Below are 26,831 nucleotides of genomic sequence, written 5' to 3'. Positions count from 1 at the left end.
TCGCTAGCGTTTGATTTTATTTATTTTCTGCTGTGTTTTACTTGAATCTATTTGAAAGCCTGAGTGTAAACACAAAAAACAATTTTATTTTTCGTGCTGGAATGTGCAGAAAACAGGTTTAAATGTTAAACAAATTTCTTCCAGTCAGAGAATGTTGCATATAATTAAATTTTTGCTTGATGCATAAAGTTAAAAGATTAAAACTAATAAAACAAGTTTTAAAAAGAGACGTTTCCATTTGATTACATTTTGTATGATGGATTATGCAGAAAAAGTAGAATTGGGCTGAAAGATCTATCGCTTTATCAGTAATTAGTTACTGATTACTTTTTTTCAAGTGACTTGACCAACACTGGTCATGAAGGTACTTAATGTTTTAGGCTGTGAGCGCCTTTGTTTGGCTGGTAACAACACAAACTCCTGCTCTCACTTCCTTTTTTCAAAGAATACCCTCAGTATGAAGGGAAACTGATGGATGAGGCAACAGTTTGCTGGTAAATCACCATCAGTGTAGAATAAGGTTGGTATAAATCTTTTTCTTTTGTCTAAAAGTGAAACCAGTAAGATGTTTCTTCTGGTTTTGTTCAGTATTTGCAGTAATGACATGTCTCCTCTCTATGTGGTTCACACATAGAGATGTCATTTTAGATCTGGAAGTAATTTTATCTTCGTGCATCAGCTGATGGAGTCATGTGTTTGTTCGGTCAGGAGCAGAATAACAGGATTCAATTACAGCCGGATGAAGATGTTTGTGCCGTCTCTGCTCCTCGTGATTGGTACTGTCACCTCCTATTATAATTATTATCATTAGAGATATGATAATTTCCTGTATTTTACGTGAGGGTAAATGTTATTATTGTCATTTTTTAAATTAAAAAACAAAATGTTGATAGTGAGGTGTTGTTAAATCCTCCCAATTCTTTAAATCTTTGGGCTGAAGGAAGGACAATACTCGGTGCATAAATGCTCAATCAACAATTATTTTATTACATACAATGCAACACTTTATGAGCATAAACCATCCAGATGGGGGGACATGCATAAAGAGGGTCACACCAAATCTCAAACTGGTGGAGGGTTACTCAAACTCTTATAGCCTCTGGTGGCCCCCACCTAGTCATAAAAACCTAAACATTCACATTCTTTCTCTCTCTCAGTGAGCCTAAGTTATGACCTTGGCTCCCTGTGCAGTATGTTCTATGTTCTTTTCTAATCAGACAAATAAGATCATGACTCTCTGAAAACAGTATTTCTTATAACTCAGCAGTATAATGCATCATAAAACAATATCATGGCGCTGTCACTTGGTGTTTGCTCGCTTTGTGGTAGAGTATCACTTCCTGTTCCTGCTCAAACACAGTGGTGTTTCTGAGTAGCTTTTCTGCTTAGCAATTTAATTTAAATCTTTTGATACATCCCTTTTTCATAGTATAATCTTAACGTGTTTCATCTGAATCACCCTTTCTGTGTACTCACTACCTAATTTATAGCCAAAGTATTCACTCACTGTCTCTTTACTGTTTCGCTAGCTTAGCTTAGCTCGTAGCCGACTCGTTAGCACCATGGCTACTTCACCTGTCCCTCCTGCACTTTCCTGCTCATTGTGTCAGATGTTTAGTTACTCCTCGGCCTCCTTTAGCAGTAATGATACCTGTAACAAATGTAGCATATTTGCAGCTCTGGAGGCCAGGATTACTGAATTGGAGACTCGGCCGCACCCTTCATTCACCCGTAGCTAGCCAGACCCCTGTAGCTGGTGCAGCCGAAGATAGCGTGAGGCCCCGCTAGCTGTTCCCGGCAGACCCCAAGCAGCTGGGGAAAGAGGCGGCTGGGTGACGGTGAGGAGGAAGCATAGTCTTAAACTGAAGCCCCAGGTACACCACCAACCTGTTCATGTGTCTAACCGTTTTTCCCCACTCAGCGACACACCCGCCGGGGTCAAACTCTGGTAATTGGTGATTCTGTTCTCAGACATGTGAAGCTAGAGACACCGGCAACCATAGTCAATTGTCTTCCAGGGGCCAGAGCAGGCGACATTGAAGGAAATTTAAAACTGCTGGCTAAGGGTAAACGTAAATACAGTAAGATCATAATTCACGTCGGCAGTAATGACACCCGTTACGCCAATCGGAGGTCACTAAAATCAATATTGAATCGGTGTGTAACTTTGCAAAAACAATGTCGGACTCTGTAGTTTTCTCTGGTCCCTCCCCAATCAGACCAGGAGTGACATGTTTAGCCGCATGTTCTCCTTAAATTGCTGGCTGTCTGAGTGGTGTCCCAGAAACGATGTGGGCTTCATAGATAATTGGCAAACCTTCTGGAGGAAACCTGGTCTTGTTAGGAGAGACGGCATCCATCCCACTTTGGATGGAGCAGCTCTCATTTCTAGAAATATGGACCAATTTATTAAACCCCCAAAATATGACTATCCAGAGTTGGGACCAGGAAGCAGAGTTGCAGTCTTACACGCCTCTCTGCAGCTTCTCTCCTCCTGCTACCCCCCAAAACCCATCTCCATTGAGACTGTGTCAGCTCCCAAAAGACAAAAACAAACCAAAAACCAGCAATAAACAACTTAAACATAAAAATCACAAAGAAAGAACAATACAGTATCCACATCTGAACCAAAGAGTAAAACAGTGAAATGTGGATTATTAAACATTAGGTCTCTCTCCTCCAAGTCTCTGTTAGTACATGACTTAATAATTGATCAACAAATCGATTTACTCTGCCTTACAGAAACCTGGTTGCAGCAGGATGAGTATGTTAGTTTAAATGAATCAACACCCCGAGTCATTCTAACTACCAGAAACCTCGAGCACACAGGCCGAGGGGCGGTGTGGCAGCAATTTTCACACCAGCCTATTAATTAACGAAAGACCAAGACAGACTTTTAATTCATTTGAAAGCCTGATGCTTAGCCTTGTCCACCCCAGCTGTAAAACTCAGAAACCAGTCTTACTTGTTATCATCTATCGTCCACCTGGGCCTTACACAGAGTTTCTGTCTGATTTCTCAGACTTTTTATCTGATTTAGTGCTCAGCTCAGATAAAATAATTATTGTGGGTGATTTTAACATCCATGTAGATGCTAAAAATGACAGCCTCAACATCGCATTTAATCTGTTATTAGACTCAAGTGGCTTCTGTCAAAATGTAAAAGAACCCACCCACCACTTTAATCACACTCTAGATCTTGTTTTAACGTATGGCATAGAAACTGAACATTTAACAGTGTTTCCTGAAAACCCTCTGCTGTCTGATCATTTCCTGATAACATTTACATTTACAATAATTGATTACACAGCAGCGGAGAGTAGACTTCATCACAGTAGATGTCTTTCTGAAAGTGCTGTAACTAAGTTTAAGAATGTAATCCACCCACTGTTATCATCTTCAATGCCCTGTACCAACATAGAGCAGAGCAGCTATCTGAACGCTACTCCAACAGAGGTCGATTATCTTGTTAATAATTTTACCTTCTCACTACGTACGACTCTGGATACTGTAGCTCCTGTGAAAACTAAGGCCTCAAATCCAAAGTACCTGACTCCGTGGTATAATTCTCAAACACGTAGCCTAAAGCAGATAACTCGTAAGCTGGAGAGGAAATGGCGTGTCACAAATTTAGAGGATCATCATTTAGCCTGGAGAAATAGTTTGTTGCTTTATAAGAAAGCCCTCCATAAAGCCAGAACATCTTACTATTCGTCACTGATTGTAGAAAATAAGAACAACCCCAGGTTTCTCTTCAGCACTGTAGCCAGGCTGACAAAAGTCAGAGCTCTACTGAGCCAACAATCCCTTTAACGTTAACTAGTAATGACTTCATGAACTTCTTCACAAATAAAATTTTTATCATTAGAGAAAAATTACCAATAATCATCCCACAGATGTAATATTGTCTACAGCTACTTTTAGTACCATCGATGTTAAGTTAGACTCTTTTCTCCAATTGATCTTTCTGAGTTAACTTCAATAATTAATTCCTCCAAACCATCAACGTGTCTTTTAGACCCCATTCCTACAAAACTGCTCAAAGAAGTCCTGCCATTAATTAATGCTTCAATCTTAAATATGATCAACCTATCTCTAATAATCGGCTATGTACCACAGGCCTTCAAGGTGGCTGTAGTTAAACCTTTACTTAAAAAGCCATCTCTAGACCCAGCAGTCTTAGCTAATTATAGGCCAATCTCCAACCTTCCTTTCATATCAAAAATCCTTGAAAGAGTAGTTGTCAAACAGCTAACTGATCATCTGCAGAGGAATGGCTTATTTGAAGCGTTTCAGTCAGGTTTCAGAGCTCAGCACAGCACAGAAACAGCTTTAGTGAAGGTTACAAATGATCTTCTTATGGCCTCTGACAGTGGACTCATCTCTGTGCTTGTCCTGCTAGACCTCAGTGCAGCGTTCGATACTGTCGACCATAATATCCTATTAGAGCGATTAGAACATGCTGTAGGTATTACAGGTACTGCACTGCAGTGGTTTGTATCATATCTATCTAATAGACTCCAATTTGTACATGTAAATGGAGAGTCCTCTTCAGACACTAAGGTCAATTATGGTGTTCCACAGGGTTCAGTGCTAGGACCAATTCTATTTACATTATACATGCTTCCCTTAGGCAGCATCATTAGAAGACATAGCATAAATTTTCACTGCTATGCAGATGACACGCAGCTCTATCTATCCATGAAGCCAGGTATCACAGACCAATTAGTTAAACTGCAGGAATGTCTTAAAGACATAAAGACCTGGATGGCCGCTAACTTTCTGCTTCTTAATTCAGATAAAACTGAGGTTATTGTACTCGGCCCTGAAAATCTTAGAAATATGGTATCTAAGCAGATTCTTACTCTGGATGGCATTACCTTGGCCTCCAGTAACACTGTGAGAAACCTTGAGTCATTTTTGACCAGGACATGTCCTTCAACGCACATATTAAACAAATATGTAAGACTGCTTTCCTCCATTTAGCAACATCTCTAAAATTAGAAATATCCTGTCTCAGAGTGATGCTGAAAAACTAGTTCATGCATTTATTACTTCCAGGCTGGACTACTGTAATTCTTTATTATCAGGATGTCCTAAAAACTCGCTGAAAAGCCTTCAGCTAATCCAAAATGCTGCAGCAAGAGTCCTGACAGGGACTAGAAAGAGAGACATATTTCTCCTGTTTTGGCTTCCTTCATTGGCTTCCTGTTAAATCCAGAATTGAATTCAAAATCCTGCTCCTCACATACAAGGTCTTAAATAATCAGGCCCCATCTTATCTTAATGACCTTGTAGTACCATATCACCCTATTAGAGCACTTCACTCTTGCACTGCAGGCCTACTTGTTGTTCCTAGAGTATTTAAAAGTAGAATGGGAGGCAGAGCCTTTAGTTTTCAGGCCCCTCTTCTGTGGAACCAACTTCTAGTTTGGATTCGGGAGACAGACACTATCTCTACTTTCAAGATTAGGCTTAAAACTTTCCTTTTTGCTAAAGCATATAGTTAGGGCTGGACCAGGTGACCCTGAGTCCTCCCTTAGTTATGCTGCAATAGACGTGAGCTGCTGCCGGGATTCCCATGATGCATTGAGTTTTTCCTTCCACTCACCTTTCTCACTCACTATGTGTTAATAGACCTCTCTGCATCGAATCATATCTGTTATTAATCTCTGTCTCTCTTCCACAGCATGTCTTTCATCCTGTTTTCCTTCTTTCACCCCAACCGGTCGCAGCAGATGGCCGCCCTCCTGAGCCTGGTTCTGCCGGAGGTTTCTTCCTGTTAAAGGGAGTTTTCCTTCCCACTGTCGCCAAAGTGCTTGCTCATAGGGGTCATATGATTGTTGGGTTTTCTCTGTATTTATTATTGTGCTATCTACTGTACAATATAAAGCGCCTTGAGGCGACTTTTGTTGTGATTTGGCGCTATATAAATAAAATTGAATTGAATTGAATTGAATCATCCATTCACAATAAATCAGCAGTCTAATACATATCAGTCTAATACAAATCAGTTTAATAAGTGTAATAGTTATCACCTTCTTCTAAGTCAGGAGAATGATGCAAACTAAAACTACATAATAATTTCACACATCTTTAATTAGGGGTATAACATGGCATAAGATAATATAATAATCTCACAGTGTATAATTAAGGTAATTCAGGAATCTGTACTTAACTGAAGTAGTTTTTTTCAGACAATCTTTTACTTTTACTTCCTACATTTTAAACAAATATCTGTACATTCTACTTCTTATATTTTCAAAACAGGTCCCTCAGTTTTGCTTTCACACATTTGAGGGAAGATATTATTTCACATCACTGCGAGGCTTCAAACATCAAACCAATTTGAGCCTAAACTCTAACACCTGTTCATGTATTAATCACCAGACTGGGGAAGCCAGGAATTGAACGACCAACCTTCCAATCAGTAGGCTGTACCGCCTGAGCCACAGCCACGCCATGTGGAAGTGTTTTGCAGTACTTCAGCATCTAGCTAGTGCTACTGAAAAGGAGCGAACAGTAACGTTTTAAGTATCAGGTTGTTTCAAATGCAGTTTCTATCAGCTCATCAAACATCAGCAAACACACAAACTGTTTGTGTGCAGTTTGTCTCACAATGCCTGTGTCCCAATTCATAGGCAACATCCTTCGAAGGGCCCAGCCTCCGCAGTTCACAGTGTGAGGCTGTTCAACTGGCTAAAGCACCAAATTCAGACTAAAGTTGTAAAAAAAGTTGCTATATTACAGATTTTACTTCCATCAGTACAATATTACTTATTTCAAGGATTTTCAGTATCTGCAGTAATCACATCTTATTGCTCATGTGCATTTGGCACTAAGTTGTGGTTCATACACTGAAACTTTTTCTTGAAATCCCGAAAGTAAACTTCTTTCTGTATCACCAGAAACACATTAGCCATGAATTTGGGTTGTTAGGTATATATTATTGGATTGTCATTTATGCTTAGAAATATATATTCATATATAGGGATGGGTACCGGTATCGGTTCTGACATAAACGGTAGTAACCAGACCGAAAGGCAGCGCAGACTTTGGTGCTTTATTTTCCTGAGATGTCATACACTTTGGATTCCAGCCAATCATTTTACCGTTGCGAGCGTAGTAGGCGGGCCCAGGTACGTATGTTCTTTTAGAGCAAAGCTACAGATTAAAAACGCCCAAGGCGAAGCGGTCAAAAGTCTGGCTGTACTTCACAGCAAAAGATGCAAACTCAGCAGCCTGCAACAAGTGCTTTAAGCTGATACTGTGATACTGTCAAAGGAGGTAACACCTCAAATCTGATGAAACACCTGGCGACGTACAGCATTTTGTTAAAAGCCAAGAAATGCACCGTATTTGATAGCTTGCTGCGAGACCTCACACGTGCACATCTACTGCGCGTGGGTTGTCTGTTATCGGACCCGGAGTTAGCAACATCCCTCAAAAACCCAAAGAGGAGAGTCCTGGCCCCTAGCCCTGCCAGTGTAGCAGAAATGATGACGGATGATGATGGCAGCAGCAGCCGTTCTTCTCTGCGTGAGTAGCTTAATGTTGTTCGTGTGTAATTTACGTTGAGTAGGCTAGCCACATTATTACATTAATGCATGTAAGGTGAACTAGCAAACATCATCATAGCTACATGAGGCTGTCTTCTTGTTTGATGGCAGATACTCCCTTCACCCCGGCCAAAAAGTCTAAAATGACCAAAGAAAAAGTGGAAAACAGCTAAACATGAGAGGTTTTTGGACAGTTTGTTTTTTTCCATTGTTTAAGCACTGCTTCCAGCCAAGAGTGATGCCATATATGCCCTATAGCTGCAGAAAAGGCTAACATTGTTATCTATTTACAAAAAAAACAGCTGAACATGAGAGGTTTTTGGACAAAGTGTGTGTTCTTCATTCTTTAAGCACTGGTTCGAGCACCGTTTAAGCACCGGCACCGTTTCAAAAGTATCGGTTTGGTACTGGTATCGGATAAAATCTAAACGATACCCATCCCTACTCATATATGCTTAGAGTTTTATAATCAATTGCATAATGATAGGATGTCTGATCCTTAGCAGTCTGCAAAGACTGTGTGTGCCTCCCAGAGCACTCTGGCAAACACACGTCATGTCTTATCTTATACTATTTATACACCTACTCTGTATCTGTTTAAGTATAAGAGCCTTTTGTTTAGGTAGACTGCTGGGCTCCTGGCACCAGCTTTGGGGAGTCCTCACAGGGTCACATCTTGACCCATCCTAGATGTGTGAGGTTGGACGGAGGGACTTTGGCACTGGAGAGGGTGGCAGAGACTTTCATCCTAATCTGCTCTGCTTCTGTCTGTGATAATTTGTTAATCCGTATGGCAGTTTCTGTGGCTGTGATGAGGTCCACTATGGGCAACTGTTGCGGAACAATGGCAAAATTGAGTCCTTTGACTTTCTTTTCAGGTTCAGTGAGATTCCAGTCTGAAAAGTTTTTCAACCATTTTTCCTGACTGTCCTCAGGTGTGTTTTCTTCTCTAAGTTGTGTAGATTCAGACTGAGGAGTGAGTGTTTTTGAAAGCAAGGTGTGGAATTTCCTGAATTGTCTTTCTTTTCCTTTAGAGTGATGGGCCCGCTGAGCATTGTCCACAAACTTGTAATCCTCTTCTAAAATTGGAGAGGGTAGAAGGGTTTCCAGTTCCTGCAGAGTCTGGCTAATCTTGCTCTGGAGGGCATCTATAGTGAAATGGACCTGTCTTATCCTTTTACTTACAAGCTGATTCTGTGCTCTCCGTAGAATCAAGTCCGCTCTGTATCCCCTGACAGTGGATCCAAGGTGCAGGCTCTTAGGAACAACTCTGCTTTGTCTGCATCTCAGGTTGAAACGGAGATGGTTCCTATAATCCGCTAGTTTTCTTGATTCCCTACTCCCGCACCAGTTGAAGGGTGTGTTCCTCCCAAAATGTACGGCTGTTAAGAGAAGATGATATTACTCTCAAAAAAGTTGTTCAGCTTTGCATTGCAGCTGAGACCACAAAAGCTGAAATCAAGCAAATGCATGAGGAGGATCACAATGCTCAAGTCTCTGCACATGAAAGTAAAGATGTAGATGCAGTGAGACATAAGCACACATGCAAACAAGACAGACAAAGTAAGATGAAACCGAATGACAAAGACCAAGCAAGCACGTTTAATTGCAAATGATGTGGAACAAAGCATGCATCACGCCAATGCCCTGCTTATGGCAAACAGTGCAAGAACTGCGGGAAAATGAATCACTTTGCCAGAATGTGTAGATCGAGAAAAGTGCACACAGTCGCCCATGAAGCCACGGACAAGTCTGTTCATTTGGGCTGTAAATGCAAAAACACAGACACGAATAGATGAATGGACTGTAGAAATAAAAGTTGGCCACAAACCTGTGAAATTCAAACTTGATACTGGTGCACAAGCCAATGTGGTTCCATACAGTCTAATACGAAGAATAGGAAATAAGCAAATGCTTAGACCCACAAATGTCAAGTTGTCAACATACAATTCTTCAAAGAATTTGCTGATGTGTTTGAGGGGATAGGTTGCCTTGAGGGAGAACACACCATTCAGATTAATGATAGCGTGGCACCAAAAGTTCATCCACCGAGAAAAATCCCTGTCACTTTGAGAGAAAAACTCAAAGTAGAACTAAGAATGGAGAAAATGGAGGTGATTACAAAAATTGAAGAGCCTACCCAGTGGGTGAATCCAATCATCATTGTGTCCAGGCTACTGGACGACTGAGAGTCTGCCTAGATCCACGTGATCTCAATACAGCAGTCATGAGAGAGCACTACCAGTTGCCAACAGTTGAAAAAATAACAAGCCGACTGGCAAAGGCCAAATACTTCACTGTGCTGGATTTTGGCAACTTAAATTAGATGAAGCCAGCTCTGTACATTCAACACACCTTTTGGTCATTACAGATTCCTTCGCCTGCCTTTTGGAATTAATTCAGCAAGTATTCCACAGGACGGTGAGGCAGCTGTTTGAGGGCATTGATGGGGTCGAGACGTACATAGACGACCTTTTGGTCTGGGGAGAGACTATAGTACAGCATGACGACAGACTGAGGCAAGTGCTTGAGAGAGTAAGAGCAAAAAATTTTAAGCTGAACAAGGACAAATGCAAGGTAGGCCTGGAGGAAGTTAAATACCTTGGACACATCTTCTCGGCAGTTGGTTTGAAACCAGATCAGAGCAAGATAGAGGCAGTAAAGAAAATGCCTACACCAGAGTGCAAAAAAGATGTGGAGCGATTTCTGGGTATGGTGACATACCTAGCAAAGTTCATTCCAAACATGTCACAACACACAGAGCCATTATGTGGCCTTACCAGAGATGATGCTGCATGGCAGTTCAACAAATTGAAAACAATTCTTACTGAAGCTCCTGTGCTCAGATACTATGATGTACAGCTTCCAGTAACACTATCTGTTGATGCTTGTAAAAGTGGACTCGGTGCTGTCTTGCTACAAGAGGGCAAGCCAGTTGCTTATGCATCAAGCTCATTAACAGAGACTGAACAGCGTTATGCACAAATAGACAATTGTGTTTGGTGCAAAGCGTTTCCATCAGTATGTGTATGGAAGAGAAGTGAACGTGGAATCAGATCACAAACCACTAGAAGTGATAATGAAAAAGGCATTGAGCAGTGCTCCAGCAAGAATACAGAGACTCCTAATGAGACTGCAAAAATATCAGGTACAAGTACAGTACAAGCCAGGAAGTGAAATGTACATCACGGACACATTAACCAGAGCATTTTTGCCAGTGACCATCTCATCTGATAATGACATAGAAGACCAGGTGCACATGGTAATTTCCAACTTACCTGTGACAAGTGCAAAACTAGAGGAATTAAGAAAGGAAACAAGGAATGATATGACACTGATTAAACTTACAGAGACAGTTCTGGATGGATGGCCAGAACCAAGAAACCAGGCTGCAACAGAAATCCAAGCATATTGGAATTACAGGGAACAAATGTCAGTAGTGGATGGAGTTCTGTTCAAAGGAGAGCAGCTTATAGTTCCTGTAGCACTGAGAGCAGAAATGCTAAAGCGCATTAACGAGGGTCACTTGGGTATTGAAAGCTGCAGACGCAGAGCGAGAGAAGTGAAGTGAAATTCTTGTGTGCGAGCTTCACAAGCAACAGAGGTGTGCAAAAATACAATAACATAAAACAAGCAAAATATAAGAATGGTTAGATCTGAGAGTAATAAATATATGTACAATATAAGAGTGTATGCATTACTGGATGTGTATACTAAATATGTTTTTCTACATGTATGTGTGTGTGTGTGTGTGTGTGTGTGTGTGTGTGTGTGTATACATATTTTACAAATTAAATAGATTAAACAATAAAATAAAATATATAAAATATACAGAGGTTGGTAGTTGGACATGTGCAAAACAAGTGACATTTATATACAGTGTGGAGTACATAATGTTGAAGTTCCAGTAGTGAGGGTGAGGTGTCTATGACGTGTTCAGCAGTCTGATGGCCTGGTGGAAAAAGCTGTCTCTCAGTCTGCTGGTACGGGACCGGATGCTGCAGAACCTCCTTCCTGATGGAAGTAGTCTGAACAGTTTGTGGCTGGGGTGACTGGAGTCCTTAATGATCCTCCCCGCTTTCCTCAGGCACCGCTTCCTGTAGATGTCTTGGAGGGAGGGAAGCTCACCTCCAATTATCCGTTCAGAGCACCGCACTACTCTCTGGAGAGCTTTGCGGTTGTAGGCGGTGCTGTTGCCATACCAGGTGGTGATGCATCCAGTGAGGATGCTCTCAATGGCACAGCGGTAGAAGGTCCTGAGGATGCGGGGGCTCATGCCGAATCTTTTCAGTCTCCTGAGAAAGAAGAGGCGCTGCTGCACCTTCTTCACAGTTTTGTTTATGTGTCTTGACCACGTAAGATCCTCAGCCAGATGTACACCAAGGAAGCGGAAGCTGCTCACTCTCTCCACAGCGGCGCCGTTGATGGTGATAGGGGTGTGTACTTCTCTGCACCTCCGGAAGTCCACTATCAACTCCTTTGTCTTTGCAACGTTGAGGGTGAGAATGGTTGTCTTGACACCAGTGGGTCAGGGCGCTGACCTCCTCCCCGTAAGCCGTCTCATCACCTTTGGTGATAAGACCCACCACTGTAGTGTCGTCCGCAAACTTCACAATGATGTTGGAGTTGTTAGTGGCCGTGCAGTCGTAGGTGTAGAGTGAGTACAGGAGAGGGCTCAGTACACACCCCTGTGGAGCACCAGTGTTCAGTGTGATGGGGGATGAGGTGATGCTGCCCAGTCTGACCACTTGGCGTCTGTCAGACAGGAAGTTAAGGATCCAGCTGCAGAGGGAGCTGCTCAGTCCTAGATCCTGTTTCCTGTCCAGCTTCGAGGGAACGATGGTATTGAATGCTGAGCTGTAATCTACAAACAGCATTCTCACATACGTGTCTCTCTTCTCCAGGTGTGACAGGGCAGCATGGAGTGTCAGGGCTATGGCATCATCAGTGGACCTGTTGTGGCGGTATGCGAACTGTGGTGATCTGATTGGCCGAATGGGGCGTGGGCTTTGTACGCATTTGTACATTTGTACGCATCCCCGAAAGGGGTGTAGCAGTGGTCAAGTAGCCGGTCTCCACGAGTGTTGAAATGGGTGTGTTGGTGGAGTTTTGGTGAAACTTTCTTCAGGTTTCCTTTGTTAAAGTCCCCGGTCATGATAAACGCCGCCTCTGGGTGTGCCGTTTCCTCACTGCTGATCGTGCTGTACAGTTCCCTGAGTGCTCAGTCAGTGTCAGCTTGTGGGGGAATGTAAACAGCCGTAATAATCACTGCTGTAAATTCCCTCGGTAGCCAGAATGGCTGGCACTTAATCATCAGGTACCCCAGGTCCGGTGAGCAGAAGGATTTAACCAGGTGCACGTTCGCATAATCACACCAGCTGTTGTTGATCATGAAACACACACCACCGCCTCTGCTTTTCCCAGTAAGATCCTGTGACCTGTCTGCGCGGTGCACAGAGAACCCCGGTAGTTGTATTGCGGAGTCCAGTACCTTATCCGATAGCCAGGTTTCTGTGAGGCACATTACGCAGCAGTCCCGCATCAATGAGATCAGTGTACTCATGCAGTAAAAACATTGAAACCATAATATTGTCTCTTGATGCAGAAAAAGCATTTGACAGAGTTAACTGGAAATTTCTATTTGCAACTTTCAACTTTCAACTTTGGTTTTGGAACCTCTTTCATGAACTGGTTAAAAATATTATATAATTCCCCAACAGCTTGTGTCAGAACGAATGACCAAACATCCTCCAGCTTCTGTCTCCTGAGGGGCACCAGGCAGGGATGCCCACTCTCCCCTTCACTGTTTGCAATTTTTATTGAGCCACTAGCAGCAGCAGTTAGACAGGCTACAACAATTAAGGGCATAAAATGTAAGTGTGTAGAACATAAAATCAGCCTTTATGCGGATGATGTGTTACTTTTTCTCCAAAACTCACAAACCAATATCTCTGGGGTGATTGCATTGATAAACTCTTTCTCAAGAGTCTCAGATTATTCAATTAACTGGTTAAAATCTACAGTTCTTCCGATTAATTGCTCCTTCCATAATTCTTCTCCTACACCACTGCAATCTGGAAATATAAAATATTTAGGTATTAATGTCTCTCCTAAGCTTTCAGAATTAACTAAATTAAACCACTTCCCACTTTTAAAGACAGTAGAAAGCGATCTGGCTAGATGGAAATCTTTACCCATATCACTCATGGGAAGGGTCGCCGCTATAAAAATGATGGTCTTGCCAAAAATAAACTATTTGTTTTCAATGATCCCAAATAAGCCATCACAAGATTGGTTCAGATCTCTAGACTCATGTATTTCTAAATTCCTTTGGAAAGACAAACCCCCACGTATCAGCTTAAAAACATTACAAAGGACCAAGGATAAAGGAGGATTAGATCTGCCTAACTTTAATCACTATTTTTTAGCCAACAGGCTTCAGTTCATCTCTAGATGGTTTAAACACACCTTCCTAGATGAACCTTGGATAGATGTAGAACAGGCACTATGTAATAATCTAGAAATTTCAGACCTACTATTTATCAGTTCAAACATCAAACAACATGAATGCTTTAAAAGCATCAACATCAGCTCTTCTCTGACAGCATGGTGGGAGTTTCTGAAAATGACAGAGTCCTCATTAATCCCATGCAAACGTACACCTATCTGGAACAATCCGGACATATTACAAAACAATAATATGATAAACTTTCCAGATTGGAGTTGCAAAGGAATTAAATACTTGGAACATATATTGGAAGGAACATACTTTATTTCGTTTGACAGACTACTAGTTACACAATATGCAATCAACAAGAAAAGATTTTTGGAATATCAACAAATTAAATCCATAGTAAAAAAGAAATTTAATCCCAGTGAAGCTGAATTACAAACACCACCCAGTGTGGTACATTTTTTTAATCTAAAACCCCCCAAATTATTGTCTAAAATATACAGAATGCTTTCTAAAATAGATGAATCAATATCCCTTCCTATTGCAAAATGGGAAGCAAATTTATCAATCAGCTTAGACCAAAACCTTTGGTCTCAGATATGCTTAAAAACCTTTCAATGGATCAGAAATCCCAGTTTGCAATTAATACAATACAAAATATTACATAGAGTGCACTATACTGGTCATAGGATGTTCAAGATGGGCTATACGTTTTCCAACAACTGCTCACACTGTCTAGCAAATACACCGGACAATTACATCCACGCTCTTTGGTTCTGTCCACCAGTTCAGAAGTTTTGGCGTGAGATATGTGAAGACTTATCAAAGTGTCTGAAATGTAACATTCCAGCCTCCCCTTTAGTATGTTTGCTGAGCAACTTGGATGAGGTCACTGCAGAAATAAACACAGCCCACATTGTTTTTACAGCCCTATGCATTGCCAAGAAAACGGTCCTCCTTAACTGGAAAAATAAAAATAATCTTAATTCTAATCAATATAAAAACCATCTAATAGATCACATTGGTCTTGATACAGCCTCTGCCACCACATTTGATCAATCCCGTTGGGCTCCTTTGATCGGCTTCATCACCTAGTGGGGGTGGGGGGTCATGGTTTGGTCCTGCCTTCGCTATTGTGGTTGATATGGGGGTAGGGACAGCCTTAGGGCGTCTGGGGAGTCCCTAGAGATGTTTTCCCTGGAGGGCCTAACCCAGGGGATGTGGCCATGACCTGGTTATGGGCTCTGGTGGCTCCTAGATGGTGTTTTCCTTGTGGCTGCGTACAGCAGAGATGGGGGAGGGTCTGTACTAGCGGACGTTGGTTACTGGCCTGGTGGCCTGGTTTCCCCCGGGTGGGTCTGGGACGGGCATGGAGGCTTGGGGGTCTGGGGGTGCTCCGCCCCCGGTGTGGGGTGCTGGCAGGGCCTTGGGGGCTTGGGTCCTGGTTGTTGTGTCGCCGGGGCTGTGGGTGGGTAGGTGCAGGGGGGCTCAGCCCCAGTGCAGGGGACCTCTGGTGCATCAGCCCAACTAGGGGGCTCTCTAACTGGTGGGGAGGCTGTTACATCTTTGCAGGTGGTCTCCTCTCTACAGGAGCTCACTTTGCAGGTGGGGGAGAGATATAGGAGAGGTAGAGAATGAACTCAACCTGGGTGTCTATTGTCTCGTGTAGTTTGGGAGATAATTGGATGATGGGGTGGGTGCAGTTTTCTCTGCAGTGGATTCGGGTGGGCTGCCCCGGACTCTACGGGGCTGGACGGTGCTGCTGCTGTGGGCCCCGATCCGGATGGGCCTGGGCCCCCTTGCCCTGGTGGGTTCCAGAGTTGGGGGTGCTTACTGGGGTCAGCGGGGCAGCTGGCCCCAGGGAGGGGCCACTTGCCCCTCCCTTTCTTCCCTCCCCATCCTCAGCTACCTCCCTCTTCCCGCTCTACCACACCCACCCACACACACAGGGCTTGGGGTGCAGATATGTCACCAGGGTGCAGGGGAGGCACTCCCCCCCCCCTCCCCCCCTGTCCCCTTCTGGCCACCTGTGCCTCAATTTTATTCTGCAACCTAGACATCCACATTACTCACACTCTCACATAACACATACATATAGGGCCTTGGGGGTGGGCACGTTTTACAGCATCCAATTTCAATATAAAATTCAATTCAATTCAATTTCATTGTTCTTGACAATGACAATAAATACTTGAATTGAATTGAATTGAATTGAATTGAATTGAATTGAATTGAATTGAATTGAATTGAATCCAGAGGATGGTCGGTGTATTCCAACCCACCTCTGGCGCTGGTGCCCTACTCTCAATTTTAATGCATATAGACACTGAGGGTTTTCGGGAGGAGCCCTGCTGCTCTCTGGCAGGAAGCACCATGCCCTCCTGTGTTTTAAATGCACTTTAGAACAGCACACAGCAACACTACATATGAGCGGGCGGAGGGAGGTTTGGGGTCTTCACTCACCCCGGTTCTGTTAGCCGTCAGGGCTGGGGGGCTGGGAGGAGCTGCTGGCCGTCAGATTGGGGTCTGGGATGCGGGGCCTCCCTGCTACTGCAGATAGGGAGGCGGTCCGCTTGCCTCCACCCCAGAGAGAAGGGTTACACCTCCTGGGTCTAGATGCGGCTTGCCCCTCTGGGGGCGGGGGTACCTGGACCTGGGATACAGAGTATGTTTGGGGAGTGTGATTGTCTGTGCAGTGTCTATTTGTGTCTGTCTACATGTTGGGTAAGTGCCGAGTATTTAGTTGTGTATATGGGGGTGGGAATGCACGTTTGAGTCTGTGTGCGCCTGTTTGTCTGTGTCTATATGTCAGGTTGGGTCTTAGACTCTACCTATCTGGGAACATCTCAGGCCCTCCAAAGTACAGAGGCCTATCTCCCCTCACCACACTCCCTGCCGGTGGCTGATGCCCTCAGACGTTGGTGTGCTGGTGGTTCTTGTCAACTGGGGCTGGGCACTCATGTATGTACCGGCTCACTCCTGGTGGCCGACTGGCGGGGCCTGGCACCTGTGGCCCGGCTGGGCCTCTTCCGGGGGTGGGGTACCCTCAGGCCTCTGACCTCTGGGCCTGAAGCTCGGTCCTCTCTGGCGCAGCTGGCTGCCGGCAGAGCCCGCGGGCACGCCACTGCAACCCCCTCTGGCCTCTGCTCTGTGGCTGCTGGGTGACATCTCGTTTGGGGGTCTACTCAGCTCTTCCCAGGAGGCTGGCACGGTTCCCCCCCTTTGGTGGTCCTCCTTGGGTCCTCATACTCTGGGGCCTCTGGATGTCTGGGGCCTCGATCTCCTCCATAACTGCTTCATGCCCTGGGGGACGGGGCTATGGCTCCCCACACTCCCTAGCAGATCGTTACATGGAGAAACCTTTGGAATACAAGCATGCTTACCCACACAGGTGTACACACGGGTGTTCACAGACACAAACTACACCTTTCTTGGCTGCTACCTCAAAAGCACATTGTGCGCTGTCTGTCTTGCATGCTGCACAATAACATTTAATATTTAGTATTTACTGTTATCTACTGCTAGCTAGTTTATTGTGATGGTGCTGTATTTATTAAGTAGCTGTTTTTTGTTTGTTTGTTTGTTTTCCCTTCTGTTTTTTTCTCGCCATACAGGTGATCCAGGTGTTTTGTTTGTTTTCTTTCTTTCTTCTCCCCTTTCTCACCATCTCTTCTCCCCTCTATTTTTCTTTCTCTCCCTCTCTTTCTTTCATTCTTTCTCCCTGTCCTATCCCCCAGTCATGTCTGTCCCGACTGTAACAATTGAAAATAAAAAATAAATACATAATTATAATAAAGGTCAATCAAATGGACCAATATGGCAAGGCCATGATGATCCACTTGGTAAAGTAAATCCGCTTGGCATCTCTTTTGGCCTTAAGACAACAATTCTGATGGCTAAAGATCCAAACGGGACAGGGGGAAAAAAAAAAAAAAGGAATGAGATCAGTGCCCGAAACTCGCACATCTTGTTCTCCAGAGACTGCACATTAGCCAGTAATAAACTGGGTAACGGTGGTCTGTTAGTGCGCCATCTCAGTCAAACCAGAACGCCAGATCTTCTCCCTCTGCGTCGGCGTTTGTGGCCTCCAGGGCCAGAGAACAAAGGGGTCTCAGGTGAAATGAATGGGGCGTCTGCAAATGGAGGGTGATGAGAAAGTCCGTCTTTAATGTCCAGTAAGGTTTGTCGGTCATACACAAGGACATATGTGCTACTCGTGAAAAAATAGAGGAAAAGTAAAATTAAACACAAAAAACAGCTGTTGCTTGGGGGAGCTCGCGACGAGGCTGCCATACTCGGCGCCAACTTTGATGAATGCTATATACAACTGAGTATAATACAACGTGGTCAGAAAAGAGTAATGCACTTATATACTTATTGCTATTTCACATGTGTGGATTTGTGTGTTTGGTCAGTTGGAGTCTTTGTTGTACAGTCTGACAGCAGTGGGGAGGAAAGACCTGCGAAATCTCTCTGTCCCACACCGTGGGTGCCGCAGCCACTGAAGGAGCTGCTCAGTGCTGTCAGAGTCTCCTGCATGGGGTGGGAGATGTTGTCCAACAGGGATGACAGCTTAGCCACCATTCTCCTGTCACTCACCACCTCCACTGGGTCCAGAGGGCATCCTAGAACAGAGCTGGCCCTGCGGATCAGCCTGTTCAGTCTCTTCCTGTCCCCGGCAGAGATGTTGCCGCCCCAGCAGACCACACCGTAAAAGATGGCTGTGGCCCCCACAGAGTCATAGAAGGTCTTCAGGAGTGTGCCCTTCACTCCTAAGTCTCCGTAGCAGATACAGCCTGCTCTCTGTAATGCCCTCTTTTGCAGAGAGCATTTGAATTATGAGTCCAGTCAAACACCAACAAAGAACAACCAATAGACCAACAAAGGTGCAGTTTAAACATAATGACTACACCCTGAGAACTCCACCTGTGGCTTAGCAGATAGAGAAGGTTGTCTGCTGACTCCTCCCACTAGTATGTCAAAGTCTCCTTGTACAAATAAAACTGAGGTTATTTTACTCGGCCCTGAAAATCTTAGAAATATGGTATCTAAGCAGATTCTTACTCTGGATGGCATTACCTTGGCCTCCAGTAACACTGTGAGGAACCTTGGAGTCATTTTTGACCAGGACATGTCCTTCAACGCACATATTAAACAAATATGTAAGACTGCTTTCTTCCATTTGCGCAACATCTCTAAAGTTAGAAATATCCTGTCTCAGAGTGGCGCTGAAAAACTAGTTCATGCATTTATTACTTCCAGGCTGGACTACTGTAATTCTTTATTATCAGGATGTCCTAAAAACTCGCTGAAAAGCCTTCAGTTAATCCAAAATGCTGCAGCAAGAGTCCTGACAGGGACTAGAAAGAGAGAGCATATTTCTCCTGTTTTGGCTTCCCTTCATTGGCTTCCTGTTAAATCCAGAATTGAATTCAAAATCCTGCTCCTCACATACAAGGTCTTAAATAATAAGGCCCCATCGTATATTATCTTAAAATAATTAGTCCTTTGATGGACACTCTACTTTTAATATTAGGCTTAAAACTTACTTTCCTTTTTGCTAAAGCATATAGTTAGGGCTGGCTCAGAGGGCCCTTAGTTAGGTTGCAATATATCAAGGCTGCTGGGACAACTTAAAAGGCTTAATCACAGTGTGACATGGTTAACTGTCACTACTATGGTAGATTAAAAATATGAACAAAAAATGAAGGTGTTATATTAGAAAAATACCTGGATACATTTTTTGTATTCATTCAACCAAACAATTTCTCTGAGATGTTGAAAGAGAAGCCTATATGGGAGAAATATGCTCCTTCTCAGTGACTCTCAGTCCAGTCCCTGTCAGTACTCTTGCTGGTCTGAGGACCGCTGACTTGTGTTTGTTTGTCCTTCCAGTGTCCCACCATACCCAGGCTGTGGTGGTGGAAGTGTATGGAGGTATACAGTCTGTCACATTACCCTGCCACTACTCTAATCATATACCAGAAGACCCCACAGTGATGTGGATTCGTATCGATCTCAACCCCAACTTTGTCCACAAACAAAAAGAAAAAGATGATCTTACAGGACAAAACCAGCATTACAACAGACGCACATTTATGAGGTCAGATGCTTTGGACACTGGAGATTTCAGCCTCACTCTGAGAAAACCAACAGAGACAGACACTGGCAAGTACACCTGCACCATCGGCGATGGGAGAGAACTACTAATACTGGGAGATGTACAGCTGCTGGTAAAAGGTAAGCAACAAATCTAACTGATGCAGAAGATACAGGTTAGCATTCAGATGTCACGTTGTTCCTTATGATTCTCTACAGGACAACGTCAATCCATGGCTGTAGTAACCCTGGTGCTTCTGCTTCTTGCAATTTTACTTGTTTGTTTTTGCTGGGTTTGTATTTGTTTAAAAGGTGAGTCTCTACTATTATATTACTGATAATGTTTATACAATTAGTAGAAAAATATCACTAAAAGGTCACATGTTATGTTAATCTTTATGCTTATTAATAGGACAAGTTCCCTTAGTTCTCCACCATCTCCATTTTGTCCTTGCTCTTGGGATTGTTTTTTCTGGGAGTATTTTATTGCTTCATCAGGACCATTTCTTCACAGGTAAGTCTATACTGCTATTACCCATAAAGATGATGGCTATGGTCTTATTTTTGTGCCACTATTCTGAGCGCACGTAAAAAAAAAACCTGAGCACACATAAAAAAGATTTCGAGGTGCAAGTGTTGCATTTTGAGGAGAAATTTATTGTGAGCGAAGAAAAGCTAAATTTGAGTGAACAAAATTCATTTCTGCGTGCAAAAAATGTATTTCATTGTTTGCTACTATCCATACACACACACACAATAGCAGCCCCTCTCGCTCAGTTTTTGCACTTGCGCTTGCTCGCAATGTGTTACTTGCACTCAAAGGGGTTTGCAAAGAAACTTACTTGCACTTGTTACTTGCACTCTTAACATTTCTGCCCGTGCGCGCTCAACTCTTCTGGTACACCATTATATTTGTGCCACAAAACCAGCCAATCACAGACTTGGATGCAAAAAAAATTCTGATTGGCTGTTTTGGTCTCCAATCAGCTCAAAATGACGAAGTGCAATATCCCAGAATCCATTTAGTCCAAAACTCAAACGAGGCAGTGGAGGAGGAACGCAGCGTGGCGGAGTTTGAAATTTTACTCTTTCTGGGTCACATAATAAACTTTTAAGATATTTTGATGCAAGAATATTGCTGTGTAAACTTCAAATATCTGCTCGATTTATCAAGTCATCACATATTTGCATAAGTGCTCTAACGTTTTCGGAGATGCCTTGAGATGCCAGCTTGAGGGTCCTGTGCAGTATCTTAGCTGTTCCTAGGACTACACTCTTCTGGACAGAAATCTTGAATGTTGTTCCTGGGCCCTCTGCTGGAGCCACTCGCCTAGCTTGGGGGTCACCACACCGAGTGGTCAGGTAGCCACTGGGACCACTTTTAACTTCACCCTCCACATCTTCTTGAGTTCTTCTCTGAGCCCTTGGTATTTCTCCAGCTTCTCATGTTCCTTCTTTCTGATGTTGCTGTCATTGGGAGCCGCTACATCGATCACTACGGCCGTCTTCTTCTGTTTGTCTACCACCACTATGTCAGGTTGGTTAGCCACCACCATTTTGTCCGTCTGTATCTGGAAGTCCCACAGGATCTTAGCTCGGTCAGTCTCCACCACCCTTGGGGGTGTCTCCCATTTTGACCTCGGTCTTTCAGACTGTATTCGGCACAGATGTTTCTGTATACTATGCCGGCCACTTGGTTATGGTGTTCCATGTATGCCCTGCCGGCTGGCATCTTGCACCCTGCTGTTTTGTGCTGGATTGTCTCAGAGACATCTTTACACAGCCTACACCTGGGGTCTTGCCTGATGTAACAGACCCCAGTCTCTATGGATGTTGTGCTCAGAGCTTGTTCCTGTGCTGCCATGATTAGTGCCTTTGTGCTGTCTTTCAGTCCAGCTTTGTCCAGCCAAAGGATTTTTTAATGTCAGCCACCTCCTCTATCTGCCGGTGGTACATACCGTCCAGGGGCCTGTCCTTCCATGATGGTTCCTCGCCTTGATCCTCTTCTTTTTTGAGTACCTGAGGTATTCACTGAGCAGGTGGTCAGTTGTGGTGATATTCCTGATGTATGTTTGTGGTCTCATTCTGGGCTGTGGTTCTGACACTCACCAATCGTCGGGCTCCATCCTTTCAGCATACAGTTGCAGGGTGCTAGACTTGGGGTGAAAACCTTCATTTATGGTACGGACCTTCTTTTGGCTAGCTTAATATCAGCAGGGTATCTTATTGTTGGTAGGGTTTAGGTGTTAATTGCCCAGATCTTGTTCTTCCCATTCAACTAACTCATGTTGCTGCTATTGCATTCTGAATTGATGTTTGATCTCCTCTCAGGTTACCAGGCAGAGGAGGGGAATGAGTCTGTCCAGTTGCCGTGCACAGCCACAATTCACTTGACTGAAGATACTAAGGTAGAGTGGAAGAACAGTTGTAATGGAAAGATCCATGTATATAAGAATGGATCTGACCGGCCTGAAGAACAGGACGAGAATTACAGAGGTCGAACAAAGATGAATGAAAATCTGCTCAAAACTGGAGACCTCAGTCTGACTCTGAAATACCCCACAGTCACAGACACACAGATCTACACCTGTACTGTCTACAACAGTGAGGGGAACATCATGATGATCAAACAAGTGGAGCTGAAGGTTAGTGGTGAGTACTGCAGACACAGGTCAGAGATCAGAGATCAATGCAAGACATTTTTTAATTTATCACAAGGAATCAGACAGAGTGACGATCTGCCTTACTTGGTGTAAGTGAGGGGCAGAGAAGTAAAAACAAAAACCCCAAAAGCAACAAAAAATAAAACAACAACCCACATAGCAAAATTGGTATGGCCTGGATCTCGCCCACACAATGTGCAATGTTCCCACATACCGCAAAGAATGACGGCCCTTTGGTGGCCCAGATCTGGTTTGCCAGAGGTGGCCCACACATGGGCCAGCACAACGCCAATTGCAGACACACTGGTGGTCCTGTGCTGGCCCAGAACAGTTTCAGCTCTGGTCCCACATGTCAGTCCAATGTGTACCTTAATCAAGCCATGTAATAATAACATGTGCCGGAACATAATAGTTCAAAAGCAACATGACAGAACTCTATTCAGACAGTGAATGGACTGATTCTTATATAGCGCTTTTCTACTCTCCCAGATTACCCAAAGTAGTCTAAACAAAACAGAGCAAACGCGTTGTGCTTCAGAGTCAGATATCTACAGGCAAAAAGCAGAGTGATAGGTGGAAAGCCAAACATCTTAGTCTTTGAATTTAGGTTGTTTCATTCCCATTGCCATAGGTGTATAAAGTCAAGCTAATAGCGTTGTAGTCTGCCTTTCCAGACATAGTTTCACTAACCCTGGCCAACAGCAGCTAAGAGAAGCTAACAGTGGCAATAACCGACAGTTCAGCATATCCCAGAAAGTCAATCTTGTTGGATGTTTTATTTTCTGCAATTAGAATTTTCTATTTTGGTGTATATATTCTGGATGCAAAGGGGACATACATAATGAAAGAACATTTTTACTTTGCTTGTATTTTTCAATAAGTGACAGTGCTTTCAGTCCTTCTCTCCTAGTCTGCCTCTGTCTGGCTGTTAGATCCAATAACCACTTACAGCAGGGTGACCAGGGTGACTAATCTAGCAGCAGGTTTACTGTTATTGCAATGTCAGAGTTCAATACTATAGATGCACATCAGAGCTCAGTGTAAGGAGGAATAGTTTGTGGCAACATTGTTACAATATGGGGCATGATCTTAGTTTTGTGGATGGTTGTTTTTTGTGTTAACTACAGGACCGACAGTCAAGATTTGGATATTCATCGCTGTGTGCATTGTCCTGTATGTAGCCGCTTTATTGGCCTTTGTCTTCATGTGTAAAAAATACAAAAGGATGAAGAGCAGACAAGGTATGTGAGTCTGTCTGTGTATCTTTGTGTTTTCTTATGGTTCAAACATGTGTATAAGGTTTGATCATAAAATTAAGGGATTCTACATAGTTCTTGCAATATGGCTTCTAGTTTTAAGGTCATCCTTCTGAGCTTATAGCAGCAGCGTACAGCAGTGCTCTTATCCATATTTGTGCCTGGAAGTTCAGTTCTGATCACTTGCATGTACTCCAGAGTCAGCCTGGAGTACATTATTAAACCTGTCTAGACTGTCACCTTCCACTGTAATATCCCATCTGAAGAAAATTAATTGAATTGTGATGAATGATATAGTACTAAATCTTTTAGACAGGTAGCTGTCATTGAGACTGAGATCTCTTTTTCACGAGTGATATTTGCCAACATCAAAGACAAATAAAGTGCAGTTTGTTTCACAACAAAGAGATAATGCACACAATTGCACACAAAAACTGTCAAATTAAAAAGAAGATTAAAACTCAACATTTTAAAATAGAAAAAAGCCTTTGTGTGTTCTGTTCCAGATTCCTCCAAAAGACACGCATGTTAGGTTATTTTAAATTGGCTTTACACTAAGCAATGAAATGTTGCATTTATTTAATCAAGTTAAGGCAAGCAATTCCACAAAATTACATTGTTCAGTTGGGAAACATAATATACAATTAATTGTAATTATATGTTTTAAGTAAATCTTACTACATTGTGTTAATTTAATGCCTAAGCATATAGTCACATATCAATAACTCAACATCATTGTCTTGGATCTTACAAAAGGTTTGTTGTGGAAGTTCTCCATTTAAATAAAGCCTGCAGACAAGCGGTGAGCGGTAGCTAACATTCTTTAATCACAAACAAAGAACAGAAAAACCAAGTTGGTGGAGCCCCTGCATGGCCGCGGGGCAAACGGTCAGCAGAGTCTCACCTGAGTCTAACATGGCTCTCAGTTAAATACCTTCTCCAGGAACAAAAGGCAGTACACAGCTGTTTCACACCTTAAGATTCATACTCCCTTGCTACCTCCCAGAGTCCTCGAAGAGACAAAAGATTCTTCCTGTGGAGTGGTCTGCTTCCCCCAACTTCCTTACTAGACCCCCACCGTTTGTTATACTGTATGAGTGTGAGACATGTTAAAATCCAGTGGCACCAAGGCATTATACAATAAATGAAAGTGATTAATACATAAGTAAAAGAAATTCCTATACAGGTTCAATTAAGCTGGTATGATTTAGTTCAGCTTGCTAAATACAAATGATGATTAATAAAGTTGTGCTTATTATGCACTGTACCTTCTTCAGGTAAAATAAACTCAACTCAGTGTAATTTACCTGATATCATGATACTTTTTAAAACCTGAATATTAGGTTTAAATTTCACGGTTAAAAGAAAAAGTTTCAAATGGTTTGTTAGTTAATCACTTGATTAGCTTATAAAGTTTTACCAGTTTTAAAGGTTCAAGTCACACCTAAATAGAATGGTACATGGACGGATTCTTATAAAGTGCTTTTCTGCTCTGCCTCATTCACCCATTCACACTTACACTATTTTCTGTGCTTAAGTCCTTTCTATCTAACATTCATCATTGGATGGGATTCAGTGTCTTGCCCATATTTCTCTTATTTGGGTTAAACTACCAGCTTTGTTGATTAGCAGGTGACCAGCTCTGCCTCCTGAGCTAAAGTTAAATCACAACCTGAATCACATCAACATCAACTAGCACAACTGGCAAGGACCTGCCACTTTTAACTAGTCATTTACAGTTATACTCCCACTCTGCTACAAATACAACAAATACATTTTCTGTGATACCTGCTGGTTCTTGTTTACTATACTAATAAATGCTAAGCTTACATATACAACCCTTAATGCATTCTCATTTGTATCATTTTTAAATCCTACTAACAGAAACCAATACAGTATTTAGTTATTGTAATTTCACCACAAAAACATGAATGGAATAAGTGCTTAAGAAAATGGATGGATGATCCTGTTTTCTCATTAAAAGAACGTGAACATACTGTCACAGCGTCTTTCACCTGATCATTTTAAACTAAATTTATGGATCTAACGCTGATCCAAAGTATGCCCGCAAATATGTGTAGGCCAATAAAATGTTCAAGTAAGCCAAAGTAATGAAGCTTATATGTACGTTCAGAAAGGAAGATCTATATTATATATAGATCTATACTTCCTACGGTTGGTGGCTCATGTAAGCTTGCATCACTTCCACTTTCCCACGCTGTCAAGCTTATTGCAACATCTCTGGTGTAGTCCAACCATCTTTTTCCTGTGTTCTTCAGGACAATCAGCCTCTACTCCATATATTTTAAATCTCACTGCTCATCTGTAATTTTCTCTTACAGACGCCATCGTGTAATCCATCTCCTCCCCATCTCTGCCTCTCCCATGTTACTCAGGCTCCACTGAAGCCTCCTCCTTCATCTCCACCACCAGGGTCTAGACTCCAGGGGATCCTTCCCTAATCCCTATCACTGTTGGGAATATGCTCTGTTGCGACAGACCTTCTGAATCTAATCACCAAATACTTTAATTGAATTCTGTATATCAATAAATCATATTCAATTCTTTCTAATGATCTCTCCTTACTGACATTTAACATGCTGAGAAACACTGTGGTAAACGGGTTAGATGGGTTGTCAGGTGGTTCAGGTATGTGGATGACACCTGGGTAAAAATCAAATCTCAGGACATACTGCAATTCACTGGGGGGGGGGGGGTGTTTATATTTCACTAATCTAATATGCATATCCACATAATTATGGATTATTATAAATAATCCATAATTATAATAAATGTTTAA

At 42.8% G+C, this 26,831-nt stretch overlaps 1 protein-coding gene across 3 annotated transcripts; it reads left to right on the top strand.

Annotated features, from left to right (window-relative positions):
* Positions 1-458: 458 nt before the first annotated feature.
* On the top strand, positions 459-26,598 carry LOC120438548. Of its 3 annotated transcripts, none has more exons than XR_005611987.1 (8): positions 459-520; positions 635-776; positions 19,909-20,253; positions 20,332-20,424; positions 20,525-20,626; positions 22,444-22,757; positions 23,903-24,016; positions 26,374-26,392. XR_005611987.1 is itself a non-coding variant. In XM_039608939.1 (8 exons), the coding sequence occupies exons 2-8, from the start codon at positions 683-685 to the stop codon at positions 26,385-26,387; spliced, it is 1,083 nt and encodes a 360-aa protein (XP_039464873.1). In that variant the 5' UTR covers positions 459-520; positions 635-682; the 3' UTR covers positions 26,388-26,598. The 3 variants fall into 3 exon arrangements, 2 of the variants coding, with proteins under 2 accessions (XP_039464873.1, XP_039464874.1); XM_039608939.1 differs by having other exon boundaries at positions 22,444-22,764; positions 26,374-26,598; XM_039608940.1 differs by having other exon boundaries at positions 469-520; positions 709-776; positions 22,444-22,764; positions 26,374-26,598.
* Positions 26,599-26,831: the final 233 nt, after the last annotated feature.

This window comes from Oreochromis aureus, linkage group 3 (genome assembly GCF_013358895.1).
Source record: "Oreochromis aureus strain Israel breed Guangdong linkage group 3, ZZ_aureus, whole genome shotgun sequence".
NCBI lineage: Eukaryota > Metazoa > Chordata > Actinopteri > Cichliformes > Cichlidae > Oreochromis > Oreochromis aureus.
The sequence above is the reverse complement of the archived record's forward strand: the minus strand, read 5'-3'. Positions and strand labels throughout refer to the sequence as shown.